Here is a 27,553-nt window from a genome sequence, read left to right on the forward strand (position 1 = left end):
AGCACTACTCAAGGAGAGATGACTACAGATGGAGTTTTTATTTTTCAATTCATTTTCTGCTTTATTGGCCAAGTCTTGCGAGAGAAAACAAACTATCTAGGGCCCTCATGCTTTTCAACAAACCTATTATTTCCACGAGCCATGAAACTTTTAATCCAGTCGGTAAAGACCAGAGAAGTCCTGGTTGGGGGATGGCCACATGAATACTTGTTCAGCTCCTCTCCTCTCCAGAGGGAGACGTGGGTAGGAGGTGGGTGTTTAAGAGTCATACTGCAGCGGTGACATGAACTGAGGTGTCCCTGTGTGGGTAACAACTTCATACTAACTTATCAACGCCTATGGGATTATGTATTTCTCCATGAAGCTGGCATCCATGAAACTGGCAGCCCAGTGTGTTAGCTTCCATGTAGGGTAAATGCTTAGGCCTTTCATAAATCTTGGCAGCTACCTGAAAAGTCATCCTGATTTGTCAAGAAAAAAGAACTCATATGTTCATGAGCAATTTAAATATAACTATAGATTATTTACTAGCAACTTGGGATTGAAAAACATAAAGAAGGGATAAAAGGTCTACTAGGAAGACATCTAGATCTTTCCAAGGTTACCTTGTATGATAAAATTTTCTTGAATTGTTCACTGAAATAGAAAAGAAAAAGAAATTACTTATCATTTCAAATACTAAATATTAAGAGTAAAGGGTCTTGAAGAAACTAAATTATAAACAAGATGTGTTTTATCTGAAGAGTATAGTATCCTGAACTGAAAACTATGCTAGTTTGAAACATCTTTATAAAAAAAAAAAGCATACAATAGTATGTTATTAATTTTAAAGAACTTCTTTCAAATATTGTTTACCCCAATAGAAAAGTGAACCACTCTGCTCTCCCCTACATGGAAGCACCAGATCGAGGTGTTTAACAAGCAACCTTTTATTGTTCTTCAGACAGGTGAGGTAAACATAAGAGGAGACTTTGCCTTAGAAAAGTTTGTTGCTCGGGTTCCAAGTGGAGGGGCACACTGTGCCTGGCAGACCCAAAAGATGACATGGCAGGGCTGCTTGGAAGCCCAGGGAGCAGGCTAAGACCAGCAAGAGCCTTTATTTTGGTTTCCGTGGGAAGGTGGGCAAGCAAGCCTGGGATTGGTTAGTTGGAGTTCTTTCAGTAGACTCAGGTCTTGGGGTGATGAGAGCAGGGGAATAGTGGCCTGTGTGCTTTAGTAAATTTACAAGGATGTGAAAAAGTGAGAGATAAAAATTAAGACTTGAAAATCAGTTAAGTCAGACCACAGACTGAACAACTCAAATCAACATTCTTAAGATTCCTTACAGTGTTAGACTTGCACATTTCTTGGACAGTTGTAAAACATACACTTTATCTACGTAGTTTTAGAATAAAATGAGATTTCACTTATTAAATAAGCCTCAAATTCTATTTTACTTTCCAATAGGTCCCTTGGTTTCCTCTCAATTAGATCCAAATTATGGTAAAGAAGAACACAATGAAAGACAAAGAAAATGGTTATTATTTATCCTTTGTTACTTAGGAGTCTTGAAATATAAATTTGAATGGAAGTCTTCTAAAGTTTCTTAAAAGTAATGCTGTAACTGATAAAGAGGTCTTTTTTGACACGTTTCAGGACAGACTTCCCCAAACTAACACAGCGCATCTATGCTAGAATTAAAACACCGGCCTGATTCTCAGTAGTGATGAATCAGAGTAAATTCCATGAACACGAACGCCGTGAGGCCCTCCAAGGCTGAGCTAAGGGAGGGAAGGAGCATACCACCCTCTTCTGTGTGGGAGGAGGAGGGCTGGGAGGATGGCTGGGAGCTTGCAGGCTGATCAAGACCCACTGGGCAGAACTTTGAAGCACTACTTCTGCCTCTGTAAAGAGTGACAGCTCCCATCTGCTGACGGCTTGCTCTAGGCCTTTCTGAGTGCTCTGCATATGTCATTTAATTTCCACACAAGCCTTGAGGTAGTGACTGTTACAATTCCCATTTTTTGTAGGCAAAAAGCATTCACTATAAATTGCCTACCAGAGGATAGCTATAGCTGCACTCTGAAGTGCCCAGAGGCGAGCGAAGCAGGCAGACTTCTAGGAGGCCAACTCCTTGGCAGGCTCGCTTCCAAAATGCAGCAAGAACTGGTCCAAGAGAGATTAGGCACACATGTGGCACAGAGAGCCTCGCTTCCTGATACAACTTATCACCAATACCTGCCATCGTGGAAAGAGGGAACGAGCTCAAAACCAGAGCCTCCTTGTAACTTTGCATGAAACAAGTCTCATGCATAGGTGTAATTCCACACGGCAGTCTTAGGTAGAATACTGCATTTTACCTTTTTGGAAAATTAAACTTGGAGGTGTTCTGGATGAAACCATAGCAGCAAGGGCATGCCACGAAGGCGGCACGAGTCTGGATGCAGTGCTCGATCACCATGTCCGTGGCCACTCCACACGCATGCAGCGCCACCTGGAAGACAAGGCCAGACCTCAGCACCGCGCCCAGCCCTCACAGGGTGGCTGCTGAGCCATTTTAAAAAAAGTTTGATTCAGGGGTTTCCCATGACCAGAATGTTATTCTATAATGCTTTACTCTTATTTGGGCAAACCAGAGGACTAGTTAGCAAGTCATATTTGTTAAGGAAATTAAGCAAAGTTGAAAGGTTACAAATGGAACATTGCTAAAGGAGCATAAGAGTCATTCAATAGCAAATCTGATGTGATGTTAAATGCAGAAAGTTTAATATTAGCACTCCTGCTGACCACAAATTTAGTTCTGTTGTAGCATTGTGGCAAGAAAACCAGGTCTGAAATAACTACTAGCCCAGAACTCCAGTTGCCCATGTGATCCTGGGGCACTTAAAATTTAACTTCTTTGAGTCTCCGTTTTCTCAAGTATAACTTGTGGTTAGAAACATGGTTGTAGGGCCTCCCCGGTGGCACAGCGGTTGAGCGCTGGGTTGCGAAGCTGCCCTCAGCCTCTGCAGTGCCGGCTCAATCCCTGGCCGCCGGGTGAGGGTCCCACAGGGCGCGCAGACCTCTCCTGCCACCCGCTGCTCCCCTCAGCAGTGTACTTCGTCAGTCTGTCTGTTCTGCTCCCCGCTCTGGCTCCAGTGAATTCTCTCGCCCTCCCGCGCTTCTGACTGTACCCAGTGCTTATATAAATAAATAAATAAATCTTTAAAAAAAAAAAAAAAAAAAGAAATATGGTTGTATCATCCTGCTCTTACAAAGATGAAACAAAAATACATCTGAAAACACTTTTTTAATGTGGCATGAAAATAATCTAATAATTGTATCAAAAAAAAGGACCATATCATATTTATGTAGCACCTTTTCCCATAGTAACAATTTTTAACATTGAATGATGAATTGCTTGAACTACTTTCAGTGAATTTATTTAAACAGGATTAAAATTATGAATTGGAGTTGGAATTAGCTCATGAAAACAATAACTAAAAATAATTTTAAAATATTTTCATGACAAATTGCTTAAGTATACTCTATTACAATCTAAAGTAGGTTGTCGTGAAAACTGTTAGGCTAATAATTAAGCACAACAGGACACAATGAAGGAAAAGCAGATGTGGTGACTGAAAAGTGAAGCATTTGCCCTGAAAGATGCTCACCTCTCCATCTTCAATGAACAAACACACTCTACTGTACTAGGTATACTCAATTATCCTTTCAAGGGAAAGATCTCTCAACTTCAGGGTAGGGAGGGGCTTTCAGGGTGAAGACGACAAGATTTTCTGGAAATTTCTGGGTGTGAGGCATGATAAGTCAGATTTCCCTTTGGAACTGGAAAGTCGAAAAGAAGGCTGTACTGGGAAGAGAAGGCATGATCTCTGCTCTCAGCCCTTCTCCTGGGTCTCCCCTGCTGCCAGGCCCACATGGACTGCATGGAGTCAGCCACTCAAGGCTGCCCGGGAGCACCTTGTCTCTCCACTCTGAGAGTGGAGCCTGGGAAGCTGCTGTGAGGGGAGTGGAACAACAAGGAGAGAGTGATGAGCCTTTACGGATCATCTCTGATTCGGTTTTGCAATTAAAACTCAAACTAGTCCTTACTTTCATGAGTAGTTGAAGCAAACATTATAGCTGCATTTCCCCCAGGCAGAGAGAGGAGACTCCCACTCCGAGAGCAGCGCTGTGCTGGGTGACTGCACGCAGATCTATGCTCACCAGAGCCCTGAAATAGTCCATTCACTGCATTCTAGAAGGGAGGAAACTAAGGCTCGGGAATTAAGACTGTAGCCAAACAAAGCAACCACTGAGGGGCAGAGTCCTGAGCCCAAAGCCCTATCCCCACACATCATTTCCATCAGGTGGCTCCTCCTCAAAGTCCTCTTAAGGCTGTTCATGTTGAGATAATTTACTTTCATAAATCTCTCTTTACTTAGGCTCACCTTCCCATGTCCACATGCAAAACGGTGAGTTTATTTTCCTCATTTAAACAAAACAACTATATCTGAGGACTATTTACATGATGGATTTTAGATCTAAACAGTTTTATTGCATCATAGGTTCCTACTTTCCATATTTGTCAAATGCAGGTCAGAAACAACAGGCAAATAATGAAGGGAGCCAGAGATGAACAATCATTTGAATGTGGGCACTTAACATATGACATGGGGAGCACTTCAAAACACTAGGGGAAAAGGACATTTTAAATAGTGATGTGGCCCTACTCTCACAGCTGCATGGAAAATAGACTTAGCTCCTTCCCTTTTATCACACATAAAAATAAATGGATTAGAAGATTAAAGAAAAAGTGAAAACATGAATGAATTACTGCATAACTTAGGGGAGCCTGAAAATCCAAATGTAAAACTTAAAAGCAAAAACCAACAACTTGCCAAATGGCAAAACACCAAAAATCATCACTAGAAAGAAAACTGAGTAAGGAAGAGTCACAACTTAAAGAATTAAAAAAGATTAATATTCTAATATATAATAGGCTTACAAAAAGAAAGAAAATGCCCAGTAATCTCACATTAAAATGGGCAAGAGATGTGGACAATGCAGAAACAAAAAAATGCAAACAACCCTTGAACCCAAGTTGTTCAATACTACACACAAGAAAGTATTTGACATATATTAAGATACTTATTACCAATTAGAGTGGTAAAAAAAAAAAAGGATTTACTGGGCAGACTGGGATGGAGGGGGGGGGGCAGACACCATCATAACTTGCTGCAGGGAAGACACTGACATCACAACCTGATGGAGGGGGCACTTAGTGGTCTGTACCAATAGTGCATGTGATATCACTTCTAAGTGTCTACCCAAGAGATATACTAGCAAAAATATGAAAAGATTTATACATTGAGGAAGTATTTGAAATAACAAAATGGAAATAACCTATCTACCCACTGACAGAGGCCTGGTAGAACCAACACAGCAGAGTCCTCTGAAGCTTTCAAGGAGGAATGAGGACCATCTCTACACACAGCCATGGAAAATACCAGTAAATGAAAAATAATGGTAAAAATTGTCTTTTTTCAGTAACCATTGCTGGTATATTTTTTAGGGTTCTACTGTGAATTTTGTGAATAAAGCAGACAAAAAATATGCTGATGTCATTAAGAAACCACTTTTTTTTTTTTTCAGCTAGGAGAAAGAAGGAAGAGATATTAGATAAATGAGGCTAAGTTAAAATGCCAGCATCTTGAATTTAAATTAGATGTATCATATGAACTCATGATTATTTTGTTTAAAAATAAATTGCCTGGCCCAGACTACTAAAAAGCCTTTTACAAACTAAGACCAAACCAACAGCAATCATCATCCCTAGTCCCTAGATTGTGGTCTAAATTAACATTTTGTCTGAAAGGAATTTGAAGCCCTGTGGAAAAAGAGCTGAAGTCTGACACATGGCAGGGAATGCAGCAGATGAACTGGATCATCCTCAGTCCTGAAAGCAAATACCACGGAATCCTCATCAAAAAGACCCAGGGGCCAACCAGAAGAAGCTCCCCTGAACAAAGGTGGGGACCTTTGAACAAAAATAACAGCAATGGATTGAAGTATTTCAAACACTAAAATGATGAGTCATTAATCATACTCAAAAAAACCTAACCAATCATTGTGATAACCAACTCACTTTGAAGACAAAATAAAGGGAGAGAATCAAGTTTATCTGTCCTTTCCTCTGTGAATTCTACTTCCAAGTAACGGAATAGCTGATAAAGGGGAATACATGAAGCTGGAACGCCCAAACGTACGCCCAGTACGTTTTATTTCACAAAACGTACTGAAATAATGGAGTGAGGGCACTGACCATGGAGGCTGCTGAAATGGCCCCTGAGACCAGAAGCCATTGTTAGGCTTGTTAGAGCCACCCCCAGCCACAATACAGCCGCACCCACAGGGAACCTGAACCTGACTAGACCTCGGCAGTTTAGAGACGACTGGCAGTTTCTAGGCTCTATATTAACACGGTAATGGTGAAACTGTACTGGGTGTGCATTCAGCAAAGTCCACCCTATGAGAAACTCTAAAGGACAAATGACATAGGTATAAAACTGCAAGGGAAAATAGGAGACGGGGTTGTATGATAGGCAGAATGATCCCCCAAGGACGGCATGTCCCACCTGTGACATGGCCACTGGGAACTTCTGCAGTTGTAACAAGGTTAAGGACCTTCACATAACGAGATTATTCCGCATTGCTTGGTGGGCTCAGTCCTAACAATCACAGACCTTGAAAGCACAGAACTTTCTCAGGTGGAGGGCAGGTGGGAGACAGAAGAGAGTCAGAGAGAGCTGAACAGTGAGGGTAGGTGTGAGGTGGTATCTCACTGTGGCTTTGATTTCCATCTCCCTTACAATTAACTGATGCTGAGCATTTTCTTCATGTGCCTGTGGGCCATCTGAATGTCTTCTTCAGAAAAGTATCAATTAGGTCTTTTGCTCATATTTTAATCGTGATATTTGCACTTTTGTGGTTGACTTATAAGAGTTCTTTACACATTTTGACATGAACCCCTTGTAACACATGGGCTATGAAAGTATCTTCTCCTAGTCTGTAGGTTGCCTTTTTATTTCTGTGATGGTTTCTTTCTGGATAGAAATGACTTTTAGTTTGAAGTAACCCTATTTGCTTATTTTTGCTTTTGTTTCTCTTGCCTTGGATTTGCATCCCTAAATACATCTCTGAGGCTGATGTCCAGAAGTGTGGTTAGATCATTTTTCAAGTGGGTTTTTTCAACCAAGAGAACCACATCCTTCATTTATACAATTCCCTGTAATAGTCCTTTGATATTTTCCGCTCCACCATCTTCTCTTTCTGGAACTCCTATTATTGAAATATTACACATTCCTGGATTGAATATGTAATTTATTTTTTTAAAAAGCTACTTTCCAGTCCCTATTTTTGTCTTTTTTTATTTTTGGTTGTCATTCTATTTTTTCTGGTGACATCCTACACTTCATCTTTTTAGATTTTCTGCTTATATTGTGTATAGTTACCATGTTTTTAGTTTCTAGGAACTTGTTTTTTATTCTCTGATGGTTCATTTCTTTTTCATTCTAGCTTTGTTTCATGAGTGCACTAATTTGTCTGCTCTCCTGAATGACACCCTTTGTCATCTTGGAAGTTCTGGAAGTTTTCTACGTTCATGGGCTGTCAGTTCATATTAGAGTAGGCAGGAAGTTCTGAATGATAGGCTGAAATGAAGACAGGTGGGTTTCCCTAGTGACCAGGTAGTTGCTTTTTTTCTTTTTAGCTTTAGATTTTTTCTCTGGGGACAGTTCTGATTCTGCAGAGGAGGCTCTCTTTGTCTCTTTGACTAAGGAAATGATTCTAGTTTCTGAAGTTCTGAAATTGAGTGCAAACAAGGGTAGAAAGGAGGGAGCAACCCATTCTTTAGATGCAGATTCTCACTTGTGCTTCTTTTCAGAGTGCCACACCACACTCACCCTGCTCAGGCCTGCTATCCCTATACCAGGAATGGCTGTGGTTCAGGTTCTTCAAAGAATAAACTTCCCATCTCTTGCAGGAGTTGGGAAGAAAATTACCTGTCTGCACATGACAGGGTGTGAATCTGGGTCTCTAAGTAATATTTTTAATTCAATGAGACTTCAGTCCTGCCTCAAGCGCTCCCTCTGAGGTTTCTGGAATCCTAAGTTCCTGCAGTTCCCTGGAATTATGTGAGCTGCAGTGACTTCCTTCCTGGGAGCCTCATGCCAACCCCTCTCCTCATGCACTTAAGTTTGCTCTCTTACCACTTTTCTTCAATTTGTTTTTTTGCCTACATATATTATGGCTTAAGTTCCAGGATGCTGACCATACTTTCATCAACGATCAAGCAGGATTTTTCTGGTCCTTATTCTTCTAGCTATTTGGGAGTGGGGGAGAGGGGTGTCTGACTTTGGCTGGGAGAAGAGGTTGAAATGCCCTCTTCTGGGAAGTCCTCCATTGTGCAGTCATGACTATAAAATTGTGCTTATAGATACATGATTTTCAGGATCGTTATCTTTAAAAATGAGGACTATATAAATTACTCATGAGTAGTGTTACTGAATTACAGTCTATAATTGCACATGCTTCTAATTGTACACTAACACATATAACTAGAAGTGAGCTTGTGATTAAGAAGTGAGCTTGTGATTAAGCACTGAGCACTGATAAATCATAACAATTATGATTAACAGTGTTATAGGGAAAAGAGAAAAAAGTTAATACAGATGACTAAAAACATTGCTTTGAGATTTGAAAATATATACAAATAGAACGTATTTACTGGTTCTGTTTCGAAATCAGTACCTCATCACCTGGTTGAGGCGAGTGAATGGTACAGTTGGAATTATCTAACTTAAATATTTTGATGTGCAGATCATCCAGCACAGACAGTTTTTGGTTTTTAATGCAAACTGTAGTTTTTCCATAGTTAAAGCCCTTTCTGTATTATTTGAAAACAAAGTTTTGGTCATACTGCTTGAGAGTATGGGTATTAATACCCATTGTAAACTAGATCAAGAAAGTATAATCTGGGTCTCCCCGGTGGCGCAGCAGTTGAGCACCCTCCCGCGCTTCTGACTGTACACAGTGCTTGTGTAAATAAATAAATCTTTAAAAAAAAAAGAAAGTATAATCGTGTACATTAAGTTTTCACATTAGGAAGATTATTTATCCTACACTAGACAAGATGGCAATAACAGACATCTTATTTATTTATACATACACTGGGTACAGTCAGAAGCGCAGGAGGGCGAGAGAATTCACCAGAGCCAGAGCGGGGAGCAGAGCAGGCAGAAGGACCGAAGTGCACTGCTGAGGGGAGCAGCGGGTGGCAGGAGAGGGCTGCGCGCCATGTGGGACCCTCCTCCGGTGGCCGGGAGCAGCCGGGGATCGAACCGGCACTGCAGAGGCTGCGGGCAGTTTCGCAACCCAGTGCTCAACTGCTGCGCCACCGGGGAGGCCCAGAGGTAACTACTCTTACACGCGTACATCTGGCTTGTTAGGGAAGCAGAGAGGGGAGGAGGACTGAGAAGGGTCTCAGTGCTCACACCTGAGCACTGAGACCTGTCTCAGTGCTCAGGTGTGAGAAATGACTAGCGCTTTCTCCTTGGAGTTCCTTGGAGTGAGCGCTATGCGGGACCCTCCTCCGGTGGCCGGGGAGCAGCCGGGATCGAACCGGCGCCGCGGAGGCTGGCAGCGCAGCTTCACAACCCAGCGCTCAACCGCTGCGCCAGCGGGGAGGCCCAGAGTTAACTCCTCTTACACGCTTACTTCTGGCTTGTTCACGGAGGCAAAGACAGGAAGGCTGGGAAGCAGAGAGGGAGGGGAGGGCGGGAGGAGGACGGAGGCAGGTTTCAGTGCTCAGGTGTGAGAAATCACTAGTGCTTGCTAGTGGGACCCTCCTCCGGTGGCCGGGAGCAGCCAGTGATTGAACAAGCGCTGCAGAGGCTGCGGGCAGCTTCACAACCCAGCGCTCAACCGCTGCGCCACCGGGGAGGCCCTCAGTAATTCTTTTAAACTCAGTTTCAGGAAAGTTTGTATAATGGAGTAAGTGGAATAATATCTTCAGTGACGTGTAAGGTTGTCTAGAGGAGAAGAAGGAGCCTCATTTACTCCTGGATGCTGATAAATCCATGTATCCCCGAGGCAATGGTATTGCTATGCCACCCCTGTAGATCTTCCTGGCTGATTTGGCATATATAGGAAACAGGATCCACTTTCCTTATTGATTACACTGAGTTATATTAAAATCAGCACCTCTAGTCAATTGTTTAATCCAGCAAAAAAATAATGAGAAATAAACTTAAACATTATCTCTGCTAGAAAAAAAAGAGCAAGGAAAAGCAGCCCTTACCAACTGCTTTTCTTCATGAAGGAGAGTTTCCATGCCCGGTGAACAGTGGAATGACTAGGCCATCTGCTGGCAAGTGGCAACAGGCCACCCTTCAGCTCAACCAAGGCCACCTCCGTGGGACTGCAGGGACTTCGGGAGTTGTTTGGCCGAGGGGAGTATTTTCTTTCCTCTACCACATTAATTGCTGCTCTTCTGCTATAAATATTTTCAGTCATAGTAATTTAACTTTGGACCCTTCCGACTGAGGTAGCGACCCAGGCAGCATCCTAACCCCTAGCGACACAGCAGTGTTTATGGCAGCATCCTTTCTCTCATAGCCAGTGTCCTGGACGGCCAGGTGATCAGTAAAAAATTTTTTTTTAAGAGGCATGTATTTTTATTCATTTATTTATTTGTTTGTTTGTACATGCACTGTGTACAGTCAGAAGCGCGGGAGGGTGAGAGAATTCACCAGAGCCAGAGCGGGGAGCAGAGCAGGCAGAAGGACCGAAGTACACTGCTGAGGGGAGCAGCGGCGGCAGGAGAGGTCTGCGCGCCATGTGGGACCCTCCTCCGATGGCCGGGGAGCAGCCGGGGATAGAACCGGCGCCGCAGAGGCCGCGGGCAGCTTCGCAACCCAGCGCTCAACCGCTGAGCCACCGGGGAAGCCCCAATAACAGACATCTTTTTAAAAGCAGTCTTAAAATGTACACTTACACAAGCAGTCTTCTGTACATTTCCCTTTATTTTATTTTTTAAATAATAAATTTTATTTTTATATTCCCCCATACAACTGCACATGCCCCATTCTGACCCCAATCCCTCCCCTCCCGGCCCCCACCCCCCAAAAAGTGTCTCTAGTTCATAGTTTTTTGTTGATTTTGATTTTCACTTTCTTATAGTTATTCATTTTCCTGATCCCTTATTTAAGTTTTCTAGATTCCAGCTATGAGTGAGACCATCCGGTATTTTTCTTTTTCTTTTTGGCTTATTTCACTGAGCATGATCCCTTCGAGCGCCATCCATGTTGCTGTAAATTGCATGTGTTTATCTTTTTTGAATGCTGAGTAATATTCCATGGTTTATATGTACCACATCTTCTTGACCCAGTCATCTATTTTTGGGCATTTGGGCTGTTTCCAAAGCTTAGCTATTGTAAATAGTGCTGCTATAAACATAGGGGTGCAGGTGTTCTTTGGAATGGATGTTTCTGTGTCCTTTGGGTAAATACCTAGGAGTGGAATTGCTGGATCCTATGGAAGCTCTATGTTTAGTAGGTCCAGAAATCTCCACACAGCTCTCCATAGTGGTTGGGCCAGTTTGCACTCCCACCCACAGTACAGGAGAGTTCCTTTTTCTCCACATCCTCGCCAACATTTGTTGTTGCTAGTTTTTTTAATATGTGCCATTCTCACTGGTGTAAGATGGTATCTCATGGTAGTTTTGATTTGCATTTCCCTGATGACAAGTGATGTTGAACATTTTTTCATATGTCTGTTGGCCATTTGCATTTCCTCTTCAGAGAAGTTTCTTTTTAGCTCTTCTGCCCATTTTTTGAATGGGTTATTTTCTTTGTTGTTGTTGAGTCTCATCAGCTCTTTGCAGATTTTTGTGATCAGTCCTTTATCATTAGTATTGGGTGCAAAAATGTTCTCCCAGTTGGTGGGGTTTCTTTTTGTTCTTGTTATTGTCTCTTTTGCTGTGCAGAAGCTCTTTAATTTGATGTAGTCCCAGCTGTTGATCTTTGCCTTCACTATCACTGCTTTGGGTGATGTGTCTGTAAAGAAGTCTTTGATATGCAAATCACGTAGTGTTTCACCTATATTTCCTTCTATGTATTTTATGGTTTCAGGTCTTATGTCTAGTTCTTTAATCCATTTTGAGTTGATTTTTGTGTATGGTGTGAGGTAGTGGTCAAGCTTCATTCTTTTGCATGTAGCGACCCAGTTTTCCCAGCACCATTTATTGAACAAACTTTCTTTGCTCCAATGCATAGTCTTTGCTCCTTTGTCAAAGATTAGTTGACCATAAATCTGTGGGTTTATTTCTGGATTTTCTATTCAATTCCATTGGTCTGTATGTCTGTTCTTGTTCCAATACCATGCGGTTTTGATGATTATGGCTTTGTAGTATAGTTTGAAGTCTGGGAGTGTGATGCCTCCATTCCCTTCTTTTTTTTTCAGGAGAGCTTTGGCTATTCGGGGTTTTTGGTGATTCCATATGAATTTCATCAATAATTGTTCTATTTCTTTGAAGAATGACATTGAAATTTTGATTGGAATAGCATTGAATCGGTATATTGCTTTGGGTAGGATGGCCATTTTAATAATGTTTATTCTTCCAATCCATGAGCAGGGGATGTCTTTCCATTTCTTTGTGTCTTCTTCTATTTCTTTTAACAGTGTTTTATAATTTTCTTTGTATAGGTCCTTTACCTCTTTTTTAGATTTATTCCAAATATTTGATTTTTTTTGTTTCGATAATAAAAGGGATGGTTTTTTTTATTTCTTCTTCTTCAGATTTATTGTTTGTGTACAGGAAGGCTACTGACTTTTGCGTGTTGATTTTGTATCCTGCCACTTTACTGAATTGATTGATGAGTTGAATTAGTTTTTCTGTGGAGATTTTGGGGTTCTCTATGTATATTATCATATCATCTGCAAATAGTGATAGTTTGACTTCTTCTTTTCCTATTTGGATTCCTTGAATGTCTTTCTCTTGTCTTATTGCTCTGGCTAGGACTTCCAGTATTATATTGAAAAGCAGTGGTGAGAGTGGACATCCTTGTCTTGTTCCAGATCTTAATGGAATTGCTTTCAGCTTTTCACCATTGAGGATGATACTGGCTGTTGGCTTGTCATAGATGGCCTTTATGATGTTGAGGTATGTTCCTTGTATCCCAAGAATTTCAAGGGCTTTTATCATGAATGGGTGTTGCACTTTGTCAAAAGCTTTCTCAGCATCTATTGATATTATCATATGGTTTTTATATTTCTTTTTGTTGATGTGTTGGATAACGTTGATTGATTTTCGGATGTTAAACCATCCTTGTGTCCCTGGAATGAATCCTACTTGGTCGTGGTGAATTATCTTATGGATACATTGTTGGATTCTGATAGCTAAAATTTTATTGAGGATTTTTGCATCAGTGTTCATTAGGGAGATTGGCCTGTAGTTTTCCTTTTTTGTGTTGTCCTTATTCGGTTTTGGTATTAGTGTAATGTTGGCTTCATAGAACGTGTTTGGTATTATCCCTTCCTTCTCAAATTTTTGGAAGAGTTTGTGAAGGATAGGCACTAATTCGTCTCTGAATCTTTGGTAGAATTCATTTGTAAATCCATCAGGTCCTGGGCTTTTGTTTTTGGAAGGTTTTGATTACCATTTCAATTTCGCTGCTTGTAATTGGTCTGTTTAGGTGTTCTATTTCTTCTTTATCTAGCTTTGGGTGATTGTAGAGTTGTAGGAATTTGTCCATCTCCTCTAGATTGTTGAACTTGTTTCCATATAACTGTTCATAGTAGTTACTGATTATTCTTTTGATTTCTGCTGTGTCTGTTGTGATTTCTCCTCTTTCATTTCTGATCCTGTTTATTTATGCTTTCTCCCTTTTTTCCTTTGTGAGCCTGGCTAGGGGTTTGTCTATTTTATTGATTTTTTCAAAGAACCAGCTCTTGGTTTCATTGATCTTTTGGATTGTTTTTTTAGTTTCAATTTCATTTATTTCTGCTTTGGTTTTTATTATTTCTTTTCTTCTACTGGTTTTGGGGTTTTTTTGTTGTTCTTTTTCTAGATCTCTGAGCTTCGAGATTAGGTTGTTTCTTTGAGTTCTTTCTTGTTTTTTGATGTGAGCTTCTATTGCTATATATTTTCCTCTTATTACTGCTTTTGCTGCATCCCATACATTTAGGATATTAGTGTCCTCCTTGTCATTCAATTCAAAGAATTTTTTAATTTCTTCTTTGATCTCCTCGTTAGTCCAGTGGTCTTCCAGTAGTGTGGTTTTTAATCTCCATGAGGTAGGATAGTTCCTTGCCTTCTTTTTATGGTTTATTTCTAGTTTGATGCCTTCATGGTCAGAAAAAATGGTCGGTATGATTTCAATCTTGGTGTATCTGTTGATGTTTGTCTTGTGCCCCAGTATGTGATCGATCCTGGAGAATGATCCATGTGCGTTTGAGAAAAATGTGTACTCCGTTTTTTTTGGGTTTAGTGTTCTATAGATGTCTGTTAAGCCCAAATGTTCTAGGTCCTTATTTAGAGCTTTAGTGTCTTTACTTATTTTTTGTCTCGTTGATCTATCCATTGTTGGTAGTGGTGTGTTGAAGTCTCCCACTACGTATGTGTTTTCTCTGATGTCTGTTTTCAAAGATGATAACAGTTGTCTGATATATTTTGGTGCTCCTTCATTTGGTGAGTATATGTTAATGAGCGTTATTTGTTCTTGAAGTATTGTCCCCTTGATCATAATGTAGTGACCATTGGGGTCTCTTTTTATTTTTTTGAGTTTGAAGTCTGTTTTATCTGATATAAGTATAGCTGTTCCCGCTTTCTTTTTTGGTCCATTTGCTTGTAGGATTGTTTTCCATCCTTTAACTTTGAGCCTATTTTTATCTTTTGTAGCTAAATGTGTTTCCTGGAGACAGCAAAAGGTTGGGTTTTGTTTCTTAATCCAGGCTGCAACTCTGTGTCTTTTTATTGAAGAGTTTAGCATCTGTATTTGCCATTGTGTTTGTCTTTGCTTTGATTTTATTTATTTATTCTTTTAATAACTTTTTTTTTTTTTTTGGTCTTCTTTCGTTGTTATTCGTCCCTCTGAGGTTCTGGCTTTAGGATTCCTTGTAGTATTTTTTGGAGTGGGGGTTTATTCGTAATGAAATTCCGGAGTTTCTCTTTGTCTGGGAAGGTCCATATTCTTTCTTCATAGAGGAAGGAGAGCTTTGCGGGATAGAGTATTCTTGGTTGGCATCTGTTTTCTTGGAGTCTGTTGACTATGTCCCTCCACTCTCTCCTTGCCCGTAGTGTTTCTTCAGAGAAGTCTGATGTCAGCCTGATTGGTTTTCCTTTGAATGTTATCTGTTTCTTCCCTCTTGTCAGCTTCATTATTTTTTCCTTGTCCTGGATTCTTGGGAGCTTTACTATTATGTGTCTTGCTGTGTTTTTCCTTTCGTCATGGAGGTTTGGTGTTCTTCTTGCTTCTTGTATATCAATTTTCAGCTCCTTCTTCGCATTTGGGAAGTTCTCTTCAATTATCTCCTGGAATATTTTCTCTGTTCCTACATCTCTCTCCTCTCCTTCTGGAATTCCTTCTGGAATTCCTATAACTCTTATATTTCCTTTCCTCATGGAGTCAGATAGTTCCCGAAGTCTTTCTTCGTTCTTTTTCCTTCGTACTTCTCTTTCCTTTTCTGTTTTGGTTCTTTTTATTTCTGTGTCTTCAAGAGTACTTATTCGTTCTTCCATTTCATCTATTCTGCTTTCATTGCTTTTCCCAGAGTCCTTTAGTTCCTCCATTAATTCTTTGATCTCTTGCATTTCTTTTACTTCCCTCTTTAGGGACTCAATTTCATTCTTCTGACCATTGTTTTCCCTCTTTAGGGACTCAATTTCATTCTTCTGACCATTGTTTTCCCTCTTTAGGGACTCAATTTCCTTCTTCTGATCATTGTTTTCCTTTATGACTTCTGTCACTTTTATAATCAGGGCAATTTTAAATTCTCTTTCTGGAAGGCTCAGAAGTTCTTCCAAGTTACTGTCGTTGCAATCTGGAGGGTGGTTTTCTTTTTGTGGTGTGCTTCTTTCCTGAGGCGTTGTTAGGTTGCGTGTGGTTCTTCTACTCCCTACTGTCTGTTTTCTAATTTGTCGTATGCATTGGGACACTGTGTTGCTCGGACTGGCCGTCATCTTGGGTGAACTTCTCCGCTCCCCTCTGGCTCCTCCAGGAACCATCTCTGGCTTCTGGGGGAGCTTTCTGCTGGTTTTAGGCAGTCTTTACTGAAGAAATGTCCCTGTTCTAAACTGGCGAAGCGGGACGCAGCCCCTGCGCATCCGGTCTCAGGCACACTCTTCTGCGTGCCCGGTCTGCCCCGGACGTGGGTGCCTGCTCCCTCTGTGGGCTCAGACTGCTGGTTGGAAGGGGCCTGGCGTGAGCTAACTTCCCAGCTGGCCACTGGGTCCTCCAGAAGCCTTCTGCCCTTTTCAAGAAGTCTTAAGAAATTTCCCTGTTCTATGGGGTGTTAGTGACTTTTTTTCTGTTCGCTAGGTGGCGCCAGAGATCTCTCCTACTGTCCTTGGGGGGCTGTTTTTCAACCCCCCCACCCCCGTGGGGCAGGGAACAGAGAGCGAGAATGGTAGGGTAAACCTCAACAGCTTTGGGGTGCTGTGTCTGCCTTGTGCCCCACCGTCGTGGAGAACCCACGCCAAGAATTTCATGCCCCGGGTCTCAGTTCAAAGCCCTCAGGTCCAGGACGCGGGCTGTAGCCCAGTTCAGTGGCGCAGGAATGGCGCCTTTTGCACCCAGCTCCCGTGCCTGGGCGCCTGGTTCCTGCTTACTCAGTGAGGGACTTTCACCCCCGTGAGTGAGGGCCTCTGTGCGTCTCCCCGCAAGCCTAGGTCGCAGGCGCGGGGACCTGGGCAGCTGCGATCAAGGTCTGCGTTTGCTTTTCAAGCGCGCCAAGCGCGCCGCTTTTCCGCACAAGCTTACCGGCTGGCCCGGGGCTGAGTGCAGGTCTCCTCCAGAGTCTCTTTGTTCTTCTCTAATGGCGCCCGGAGCCGTTCGCTCACCATGGCGGTGAATCCTGCAGGGTTCTCCACAGCTCCCGTTCACGGGGTGTGGTGGCTGCAATAGTTCCTTTCCACTCACAGTCCCACTTGCTGCGTAGTTTGTTCTTGTTGGTCGTTTTAGTTTGTTGTTTTCCTCCTCTCTGCCGGTCGGAGAGTGCCGCCTCTGTGGGTGGGGGAGGGGAGCAGGGTTCTGCACTTTCCTCCCTTCTAGTCCTCTTTTATGGCAACTTTCTTCTTCGGGCAGTTTGCTGGCGTCCCCCGTTTATCTTCCGTGTCCCACTTCTCACTGGGACCTGCCACTTTTCCTCCCTATTAACTTTTTTTAATGGGAGATCTTACTCGCAGCGTCTCCTCACCGCCATGTTGCTCCGCCCTCCTGTACATTTCCCTTTAATGGCATGGTAATCAATATATACTGTCTTTGGATGGACTACTGCCAAAATAATACCATAGACCATGCAGCTTAAACAGTATTTATTTCTCACAGTTCTGGAGGTTGGGAAGCCCAAGATCAAGATGAGGACAAATCTGGCAAGTGGTGAGGGCCCCTTCCTGGTCTGCAGGTGGCAGTTTTCACTGTAGCCTTACTTAGCAGTGAGCAGAGAGGAAGTAAGCTCTCTTTTCTCTTAGAACACTAATTCCACTCACCAGGGTCCCACTACTGGGCATCCTCATGACCCTATTACTTCTCAAAGGCCCCACCTCATAATATCATATTAGAGGTTAGGATTTTCTTGTAGGTAGAGGAGACACAAATATTCAATCTATAACACATACTCAATTTGGGGTCATAAAACTGAAAGGGAAAAGGTTTCTTGGATGCTTCTTTGTTTTGACAAGATTTTTATTTTTCTCAGGCATTACCAGCCATTATTATTAAAATCAGAATAAATCAATCAATAGACATTGCTTTATTAATTAAATATTTGTTTTGAGAAAAATCATCTCTATAAATGTATCTTTTATGTTCAGTATTCTTTCAGATATCTTGTAGTAATCCTTTGGGCATTATTAAACTTTCTTGGTTAAATAAGCTATCTATATTATTTTATGTTAAAATATAAAATATTATTAAATAGCTATCTATAAATTAAACATTTCTTCTATATTTTACTTATTTATATTATGACTATAAATATGTTAAATTTGGGATATTATGAAACTAAAATGATTTAAAAAAATCACAATATATGGAGCTAATCACCTTTAAAACAACAGAGTCACAAAATTTTCTCCCATCCTTTTTTAAATGCTTTTTTTTTTTTTTTAAACATGGTTGAGATCACACTGGGAGAGATCCAATTTACTGGGCACTTTCTATGAGCCAGGCAACTGGTTAAATGCTTCATACAAATTGTGTCAATAGCTTATGAGCCAGCTTTTTATGACCAGTTCACAGATGGAAAAACAGGATTTCAATACACTGCCCAAGCATATATAGCTTTATAAGCGGACAAGCTGAGACCAGGATGCCCAATGTTAAAATCTTATGTTTATGTACTTTTATTTACAATTTTTCACATCATTAACAAATCAGTGCAATAATATATAAATGAAATTTTTTCATATATGATTACTCCTGCAGACTTTAGGAGCTAGAATGGATCATCATTGCTGTTCAAGTAATAATGTATTAAGTTACTAGAGATTTTGAAAGTTTACATATGCTTATTAGATATTTGTATTTCTAAAGAAATGTATTTCTCAACTAAACACAAAGCAAATCAGCAACTACAAAATGACTCCGGAACAAACACAGCACTACCTATTGATTCTGGTCATATGGGGAGGTACAGTAGGTTAGCAGCTGGAAGACCTTGGTGAGAGACGTTAAAAATATTTAGATGTGTTTCCTTTGATTATTTCAATTAACTAGCTTAACAAAGTATATTTATTCATTTTACCTGCTAATGCTATACTAGTGGACATAAGACTAATAATTACTATTTCAATTCTTCTATAAATGATTTGTTTAAAGTTCCTAAAAACATTCTCTTCAAAATAAAGGATCAGGCAAAACTGAGTCAATTAAAAAAACCCTAAATACCTGTAGAATTAAGGCTACTGAGGGGGGGTTGGGTGGGGAGGGTGAAGATAAAGTGGGGAGAAGGCAAGATTGACTGTGGTAGAGGACTGTGGGTACCTTGGTGGTGGGTATGGCGTGGTGATATGCATCTGAGGGGATGTGATCTTATGCAGCTGAATCATATACAGTGCTGTAAACTATTTCTACCTCAATTTAACAAACAAACAAAAAACAGACAAGGAAACTAAGCTGCTAAGACTTAAAAATTCTCTCCCTAAATTTCTTAATTCACTAATTTTTTAAATTTAAAGAAATATAATTTTAAAAACACATTTACTAGGCAAAGATAAATGACAACTGAACCCTTATTTGAAATGGAACCTATTTTCATACAAGAGTTAGAGCCACTGATGCATTTAGTTTGAGTTATCTTGTGACAGTGCTCCCAGGCAAATTATTTTTCTTGAGAGTGAATCTAATTTTGGTCTAATCCTCCCAGTAATTTTAATTCATTTTCTATATATCTTGACAAAGGTAATTATAAAAGAAAAAAACATTATGGATATATAATTGTGATATGTAGAGAAAATGTCACTTTCCAAAAAGACATGCATTTTTTAGTTGGTGTTAGAAAAGTATGATTCAGCACCTGTAATCAACAGAAGAGTAGATGCGTGGCTGGTAGTCTGCGGGTTCTGTGACTTCAGCAATGAATAAACAGGTCTGTCTGGCTACCTGTCACATTCTGCCTGGTGGACTGGTAATGTGACATATGCATGGGACAAGCTTTTACCGTTATTTTGAGATTTATGTAAAAATTAAGTTGCAAATATACTGGAAATTTTCAATTTCTGTATGAAATGTCTACATTTTCTTGAATTTCCTTATCAATAGTTTTCTTAATAGTTTAACTTCTCTTTGTGTAGACTTGACTTGGGATAACTAATCCAGGAAACAAATTGCACCAAGAAACAAATTGCAAGTTTTTTAGCTGAAAAAAAACCACAAACTCCACAAATTTGCAGTAGTCTAGACTGAAGAAATGAAGTTCACTGGACAGAAATCCGCAGTACTACAAAAGGTCTGAGCTTCTGAAACGGGACAGGCGACCCCCCCAGACAAGCCTAAGCTAATGCGAACACACACAACTGGGAGCGCCCACTGGCACAGCCTCCCAGGAACGTGATTTGGCAACTGCATCAAAAGGCTTATATGATGCATAAGATATCCATCATAGCAATGATTGCATTATACCAACAAAAAAAAAAACAAACAACCCACCAAACATGATTAATGAGTAGGGGAAAGATTTATGACAGTGTTCAAATAAAGTAGAATCTACAGAGTATGAAGGCACAAAATCTTGGTTTTAAATGAACTGGCAGAATCAATGATCTTAATTCTTTTTAGTAATATCAAACAGTAACATCTTGATCTGAAGGTTTTAGACATATAGCCAATATACTTTCTGTCTCTTGGAGGCTAAGAATACCAGTAAATAAAAATCCTAAGTAAAATATTTTCTAAAGGCAATTCGAGTGTTTACAGGTTGTTAATATGCCATTTTTTCTATTGGCTTTTTTTCCCCTTCTACTATCTCTTAAAAATGCAGACTAAACCAAGGGAAGTCATCTTAATTAGAATTCATTCTTTAAATTAGTAACTATTTTTAAGCACTTGCTACATGTTACATAGGCAGTGAAGAAGAAAAATTCTCACCTGGTAGAGGAAGAGACATACTCTCTTTCATGCTATGATGTACAATGTATAAGACACTCATTATCTACATGATATCCCTTATCACATACAGATATGCCAGACTTTATAGGGAACACAGAACAAATATTACACATTTCTTCCTTTAAAAAGACATAAATTTTCTCCTCTATTTATTCTACACATATATTTATTCTTACTTAGCTAATTAAAGAAATTTAATTGCTTGATTACTTACCCCAATATTAAACATCCCTGTGAAATACTCCATATTTGCTTGAATGAACCAAATGTTGCTTAAACCTAGTTCATCACTTCTCTTCTTAGCACGAATTAATGATAATTCCTTGTTTTCTATTAACGTAACCTAGAATTTATCCAGGAAACAACAGCAAATTCAGTAACATAACTCAGACATTAGGGCAAGCTATTATTATATGTCATAGTTTTAATAATACAGAACATATTACATAGATACTTATCCTGTCCCCGGAAGACTACTAGACAATGTGGTACAAAAATGAATAAGGTCCTGAATTCCTGAAACTTACAACACAGTCATGTGTCAAGATGGCTCAGTTCATGAAGAAGCTGCCTAAATGATGGTGTTCTCAACAGGCTATGCCACAAGGCCTAGGCATGTCAGTGGACAATGCCAGGTCTCTGTAACTACAGGCTGTTGACAGTTGAGCAATCACCTAATGTTGCCTTTCTCAGCAGGAGCCCCGTTGCCAAGTGATATATGACTGTTAAGTGATGTCAATGAAATGGGCAATTATAATATCATGATGTAAGTATTTAATGAAAGACACATAATGTGTTACGGAGAATTCAGACTGGCTAACTCAGGAAAGTGTTTATGGAAAAGCAACATATTAAGGAATGCCTAAAAATGAATAGAAATTAGTTGGGGAAACAAGGAAGCATTTCAGGCAGAGAAACATGTTTGAAAACCCAAGGTGAGAAAGAGTTTGGTGTGTCTGGAGAACAGAAAATTGGTAGATATGGGACACAATGTGTGTGATGGTGCTGGTGGGGTGGAGGACAGGGTGTGGAGGGTGGAAATGAGGCCAGAGAGGACCTCAACAGGGACCAGATCATGTGTGATAATAACAGGATCAGTTGCTGCAATTTATAGTAGGGACTGGGGTGGGCAAGAAAGAGGCAAGACAGCCAACTAGGAGACTAACTGTAATCCAGGCCAAGGTATTATCTCTCTCCCAAGGGATGATGGGAGCCATCATTGGTGGAGATGGAGAAAAAGGGCAGAAGTCACTTTTATTATTATCCTTCCTAGTTCTGTCCTTATTTTGTCCTTATACTTGTCTTTATGGAGAAATCATGGATCCCTTTGCACAAAAAACCTGTCACAGCACAGTGGTGTCAAAGCTTTGCAGCTTGTTCTTCTAGTCAGGACTTCCAACGACCTGTTTCAAAGTCTCTGCATCTGCATTTCCAGGAAGGGAACAAAGACATGTATCCTGACTGCTTCTCTAAGGCCTCCTCTCTGAGCTTTCCTCTCCTCACTTCACCATGAAACTCTTGTTTTCCTTAATCGTGACACAGACACCCATGTCCCTCCCAGGATTCCTTATAATTTGGCACCTTCCAGAGCTTGCAAGCAAAGAATCTATCATAGTTCAATTTATATTTAAAAGCACAGGCTCATTTAATATGGCAGAAGACCAAAAACAGCCCTAACTTTTTTTTTTTTTTTTTTTTTATAGAGACGTGCTTTATTTATTTGTTTGTTTGTTTGTTTTGTTTATACATGCACTGGGTACAGTCAGAAGCGCGGGAGGGTGAGAGAATTCACCAGAGCCAGAGCGGGAAGCAGAGCAGGCAGAAGGACCGAAGGACACTGCTGAGGGGAGCAGCGGGCGGCAGGAGAGGTCTGCGCGCCATGTGGGACCCTCCTTCGGTGGCCGGGGAGCAGCCGGGGATCGAACCGGCGCTGCGGAGGCCGCGCGCAGCTTCGCAACCCAGCGCTCAACCGCTGCGCCACCGGGGAGGCCCAACAGCCCTAACTTTGTACAAACTATAAATACATAAATTATGGTCCATAATTCTCGGGGCTGCTGAGCCAACCTTACCTGGCATGAGGGCAGCATGTGCGCGAGGACGATCCCAACGTGGCCCTGAAATAGGCAGGGAGAGCAACAAGTGAGCCGCTGTTCATTCCAGGACAGCAATCTTGCCAAATAAAAGCACTGCCATAAATGTAAGGTAAAGTCACACAGTGCTGGTAAGGCTAGAAAGAATAAAAGGAGGGATATAATTACCCCACCACTGCAGAAATCCACAATTCGGTCACCAGGTTTGGCCTGATTTGTCACCACATAAACCAGGTTGTTTAATTGTTGCTGCTTCCTCAAAGCTCGATCACTGGACATTTTACCTGAGAAAGACAAGAGACAAGAAATGAAACATTCTGTGTTATGAGGGACCAAGAAGGTACAGGTACAACATGGTGTCCACATACGAGGGGGAGGGATGACTACATAAGGGAATCACACTTCCCATATACTCTGATGAGAGACTAGAGAACTGAACCCAGAGATCGCTCACTCCCACTTTCACTCCCATCGAACTTTCCTTTCAATAACCATTGAGCAAAAACTTATAAAAATGTCTTCCCAAGAAAGTAAGTGAAACATTAGGCTCAGAATGATAGACAAGGTCAGTATTCAACAAATGTTTACTGCATGAATAAAATTTAACAGCAAGTCTCTTTTCTCTACCCCTCTCTGAGAAATGTTGTGAAAACTACCTAATTTCAATGCACTGCTTATATCTCCTTGGAGAGAAAAGATCTTTGACAAGTGAAAACATTTTTCTTATCTCTGGCACATCCTTGAAGTCCAAATTCCTCTGGTTAGAACACTTGGAACATAGGTGTCACACGTCTGAAATATATCAGTGGTTATTGTATTTAGAGAGAAATTGGATTTTCCCATTTCTCCTTTGAAGTTTCCTCTCTTCATGAGTCAGACTCAGAAATTTAATGCAATTAGAGATTAAAGATAGGGCATTTCCAAGTACCAAATGCCTTGGGCCTAGACGCATGAAAACATCTCAACTTCCCTTTCAAAAGCCACTAGCCAAGTCCAAAAAAAAAAAATCTCCAGAAAAATGAATGAAGTTATTTGTTTTTACATATTTTGAGTGTACTTTTTTATAGCAGCAAGATGAAGAAAAAATAAGAATAGATTTTGGCGATAAAGATGAAAGGAAAAATCCAGATAATTTCTAGGGCTTGATCAAAAAGGTACAGATACCAAGGTTTCCCTGCTTCATTTTCATAAAAAAAATAGCATGACTTTTTTTCTCTTCTTCTCTTTTCTGTTTTCCTTCTTATGTTCCCAATGTGAATAAAAGCATATGGAAAATTTTATTTTAGGAAAAAAACAAAAGATGTAGATTAAGAAAGACCTCTTAGGAAAAAAAAAAATGCTTCATTCTTTCATAATTCAGAGGTAGTATTTTTGTGTATATGCATTCTCAGCCACACCCACAAGTCCACTCACGGCTTTGTAGATAACATGTGGAGCCTTCCCGACTCAGCACATGAACACTATTTCTATAGTGTAAGTATTCCTCTGACCATATACACCAGAACTCCTGAATCCTTTCCTACTGTCATGATGTGGGCACAACTGCACACCCCAGTCTGTACACTGGTAATGATCTAACACAACTTCATGTGAATTTTAAACACGAGGAGCATTTAGCTGGTGATTTCATTTGGGAAGGCAGTCTCATGTAGCTTTAAAAGAGCTATTTTCATTTTTCTCTATTAATGTAATTGTGAAAAATTTAAGGTTATCCCCGCCTTTGTGCATAACCATCCTTGTATGAGATGAGTATGACGATTTTCAAGCAAAATTGAACAGGGAGAGGCTCCATACCCTTCGTCTAGATCCTGTGGAGAACCGTGAGCTGCGCTTGGCATCCGCATCTGCGCATTCCCCTAGCCGTCCACTCAGAAACCCACCTTCTTACTTTACGAGTGTCATTTTGATTTGGAGGAGCGAGAATACGCACAAAGACGAGGAGCAGGAAGGTGGAGGCTCCTGTGGGAGCTAGAGTCGCAAATGCTGTCATTAAAGGCAGTGACCCAGCAGCGCCATGAGCACAAGCACTTTTGGCTCTGCCCTGCGTGGGGACGTCTCTTAACAAGTCTTAGGCCAAAGGATTTTCATTAAAGAGAGCCAAGAAGAATTATGTCTTAAGAGCAAGGCGATAAGCAAAGAACATTTCTAAAATGGAATAACTAATAGCAAGGTCTGTACCATATTTCCACTGACATTTAGAATTACCTAGCTTTCTAACAGTGAGACAGTGTGAGGGTATTTTCACTCACTCTGACAGCTTTTCTAGAATAGTATCAGAGAACTCAATAATTAATTACAAATTCAAAATGTTAAAAGAGGCCAATTTATCCCTCTCTAAATTGGAAACTAACAAACCACAAATAATCTAATCATTCAACCAACAAAAGGAACTGGCCAGTTTGGCCTACCCAGGACTGTGGAGATGAAGTTAGGGACACAAAGAAGTGTAGCACTTGGCTTCCACCCTTAATGAATTAGTACTTGTATAATTAGAACAGAACACTTGAACTTAGAGAACCTGTTTTATTAACCACACTGTACAATATGCTCTTAGTGACATTTTAACAATGATAACTTACAAAAATCCGTATCTTTCATCAAAGTTTCTAAAATGAGCAGTAATAATTTCTGTTAATACAATGCTTTGCAATTTATTAAGCATTTGCATATCTGAAATCTCATCTGATCTCAGCACTCTGCAGATTTGTCAGGCAGATGACATCATCCTTCTTTTCAAATGAAAACACTGAGACTTAGGCGGTGGCTCAAACCTAGCACTTGCTCAGACACACGGCTATTACGGTGTGAGGTGGGACTCTACGCAAGGATTCTCACTGCAGGCGCAGTCTTTTCTCCGATATGATCTACGTTTCTCAGACAGATGACTCTGATTATCTGTGCTTTCATAACTTCAGAGTTAGTGTCCCATTAGGGGAAAGTTTAAGGACACTGGTGCTTTCTAGCAGGGACTTTCCCTAGTAACTACATCTTAGGAAAAAACAACTACTTCTTCATAATCACTCATAAACTTTATTTCAGTTTTCGCTCTAAATAAGGTTTCCAAGAGCAGGCTTGCCAGCACAAAGGACACATCAGGTCCAGAACCTGAGCACTCTGTCTGCATCCTAAGGCGTCATTTGGAGGTGGCATCAGTCACTTGTATAGGGAGGTGACCTTTTAGTGCCACTCTGTCTAGAGAGACCATCTCCCCACCCTGGGACTGGAACAACCTTTTTCATTTTATAGAAAAGTGACATGGGGAGATTGAGCAATCAATTTGTTGCAAAATTGGATTATCCAGGAGGAAAGAAATGAAAATGGATGGGGAAGATCTTTCATGCTATGGTAGAGCAGACGCAGACTTAAAACGGCATCAACCTTCACCTCCTGTAGCTGCTCTGGGCTGTCTTTGATGAAAACCAGTAACTAGAAAATAGGCAAGAGGCTGGGTCGAAGGACAAAAGTTGAAAGCATAGTCTCATTATTTCCCAATCAAAGCTTCTGCTTTGTTCATACGAGAGCTTAGATACAGTGAATAGTAGAAATTAGGAAGCCCTTCTTTATTCCTCATAATGTTTTTTCTCTAAGATTGCTACTTGAGAATAACCAGAACCCAGAGTTAGTAGAACACACACCTTTTCATTTCATTCAACTATGATTTACACCACACGAAATAAAGATAGTTTACTCTGCAATTTTGTTAAAAAAACGAGAAAGTTCAAAATACCTTCCAAGTTGCCCATAAGATCAAAGTGAAATGTATTAGGACAAAAAACTCAAGTCTAAGAAACAGTTAAGCTATTTCTTCTTCTTTTTCAGAGGTTTCAGTTAATAACAGTAATGTATTTGAAGTTGCATTAACTTCTTGTGATCATTCAAGTAATCTCCATTTGGCTTCCAATCTGATGCGTATCTCAACACTTGGGTTAAATAATACTTCAGTAACCCAAAATGGTAAGCTAAAATAAATCAATTTCCAAAGGCAAGTTATTTTAAAATAAACGTTTCTTGTGTGCATTCAGTATTCTAATCTCTACAATAACCTGACTCACAGGTTTTGTGACTTTTAAAATATATTTTATATCAATGAAAATAATGAAAATGGTAACTACGTAAGGAAACAAGGCCCCCAATTCTTCGATAATATTAATACCATGTCACTACATAGTGCCCCCATGAAGAGGCGGCTTCCTTGACTCTGACCTGTATGACAGTTGACAGGTGAATCAGGGACCACACTGTGCTTGCTGCTCTGGCAGCTTCCTCTCCATTTCCTTCCGGACACTTGCTCTTGGAACACTACAAGCTGCTTTAGTAAGACAATCCCCAAGAGGCTGTGTGAACAGATAAGTTTTCCCAAACAAGCGCTACCTGAGTGGTGGACTTATAAATGAAATCATTGTGTTTAAAGACACACTCAGCTTTGTGCCAGTTATCTGTGCATCAAAGGACCATCAGTGGGACATGCTAACATGGGGCATGTAAGGATTGCCATCAAATAACAGTACTTACGAGGGCACTACCAGTACATGAGGTGGTGCTGGACACTACAACAGGAATCCAAATAGAAATGGTCAACAGAACTAAGAGCTGATGCTCCAAGGCATCCACCACAAGTTG

At 40.6% G+C, this 27,553-nt stretch overlaps 1 protein-coding gene across 9 annotated transcripts in view; it reads right to left on the bottom strand.

The window, feature by feature from the left end:
• GSTCD (glutathione S-transferase C-terminal domain containing) overlaps positions 1-27,553 on the bottom strand; it is a 104,278-nt gene that overhangs the window by 21,015 nt on the left and 55,710 nt on the right. For all 9 annotated transcript variants that reach the window (XR_008551568.1, XR_008551567.1, XR_005124790.2 and 6 more), the window contains 5 exons: positions 23,102-23,217; positions 22,913-22,957; positions 21,058-21,186; positions 2,340-2,473; positions 606-636 (listed from right to left, as the gene is read on the bottom strand). Coding sequence is in view for 6 of the 9 variants with exons in the window: in XM_054694581.1 (XP_054550556.1) it covers positions 606-636; positions 2,340-2,473; positions 21,058-21,186; positions 22,913-22,957; positions 23,102-23,217 (455 nt within the window). In the remaining 3 variants the exon portion in view is untranslated. The remainder of the gene's footprint in view (positions 1-605; positions 637-2,339; positions 2,474-21,057; positions 21,187-22,912; positions 22,958-23,101; positions 23,218-27,553) is intronic.

This window comes from Talpa occidentalis, unplaced genomic scaffold, assembly GCF_014898055.3.
Source record: "Talpa occidentalis isolate TD23 unplaced genomic scaffold, MPIMG_talOcc4v2.1 talOcc4.13, whole genome shotgun sequence".
Classification (NCBI taxonomy): Eukaryota; Metazoa; Chordata; class Mammalia; order Eulipotyphla; family Talpidae; genus Talpa; species Talpa occidentalis.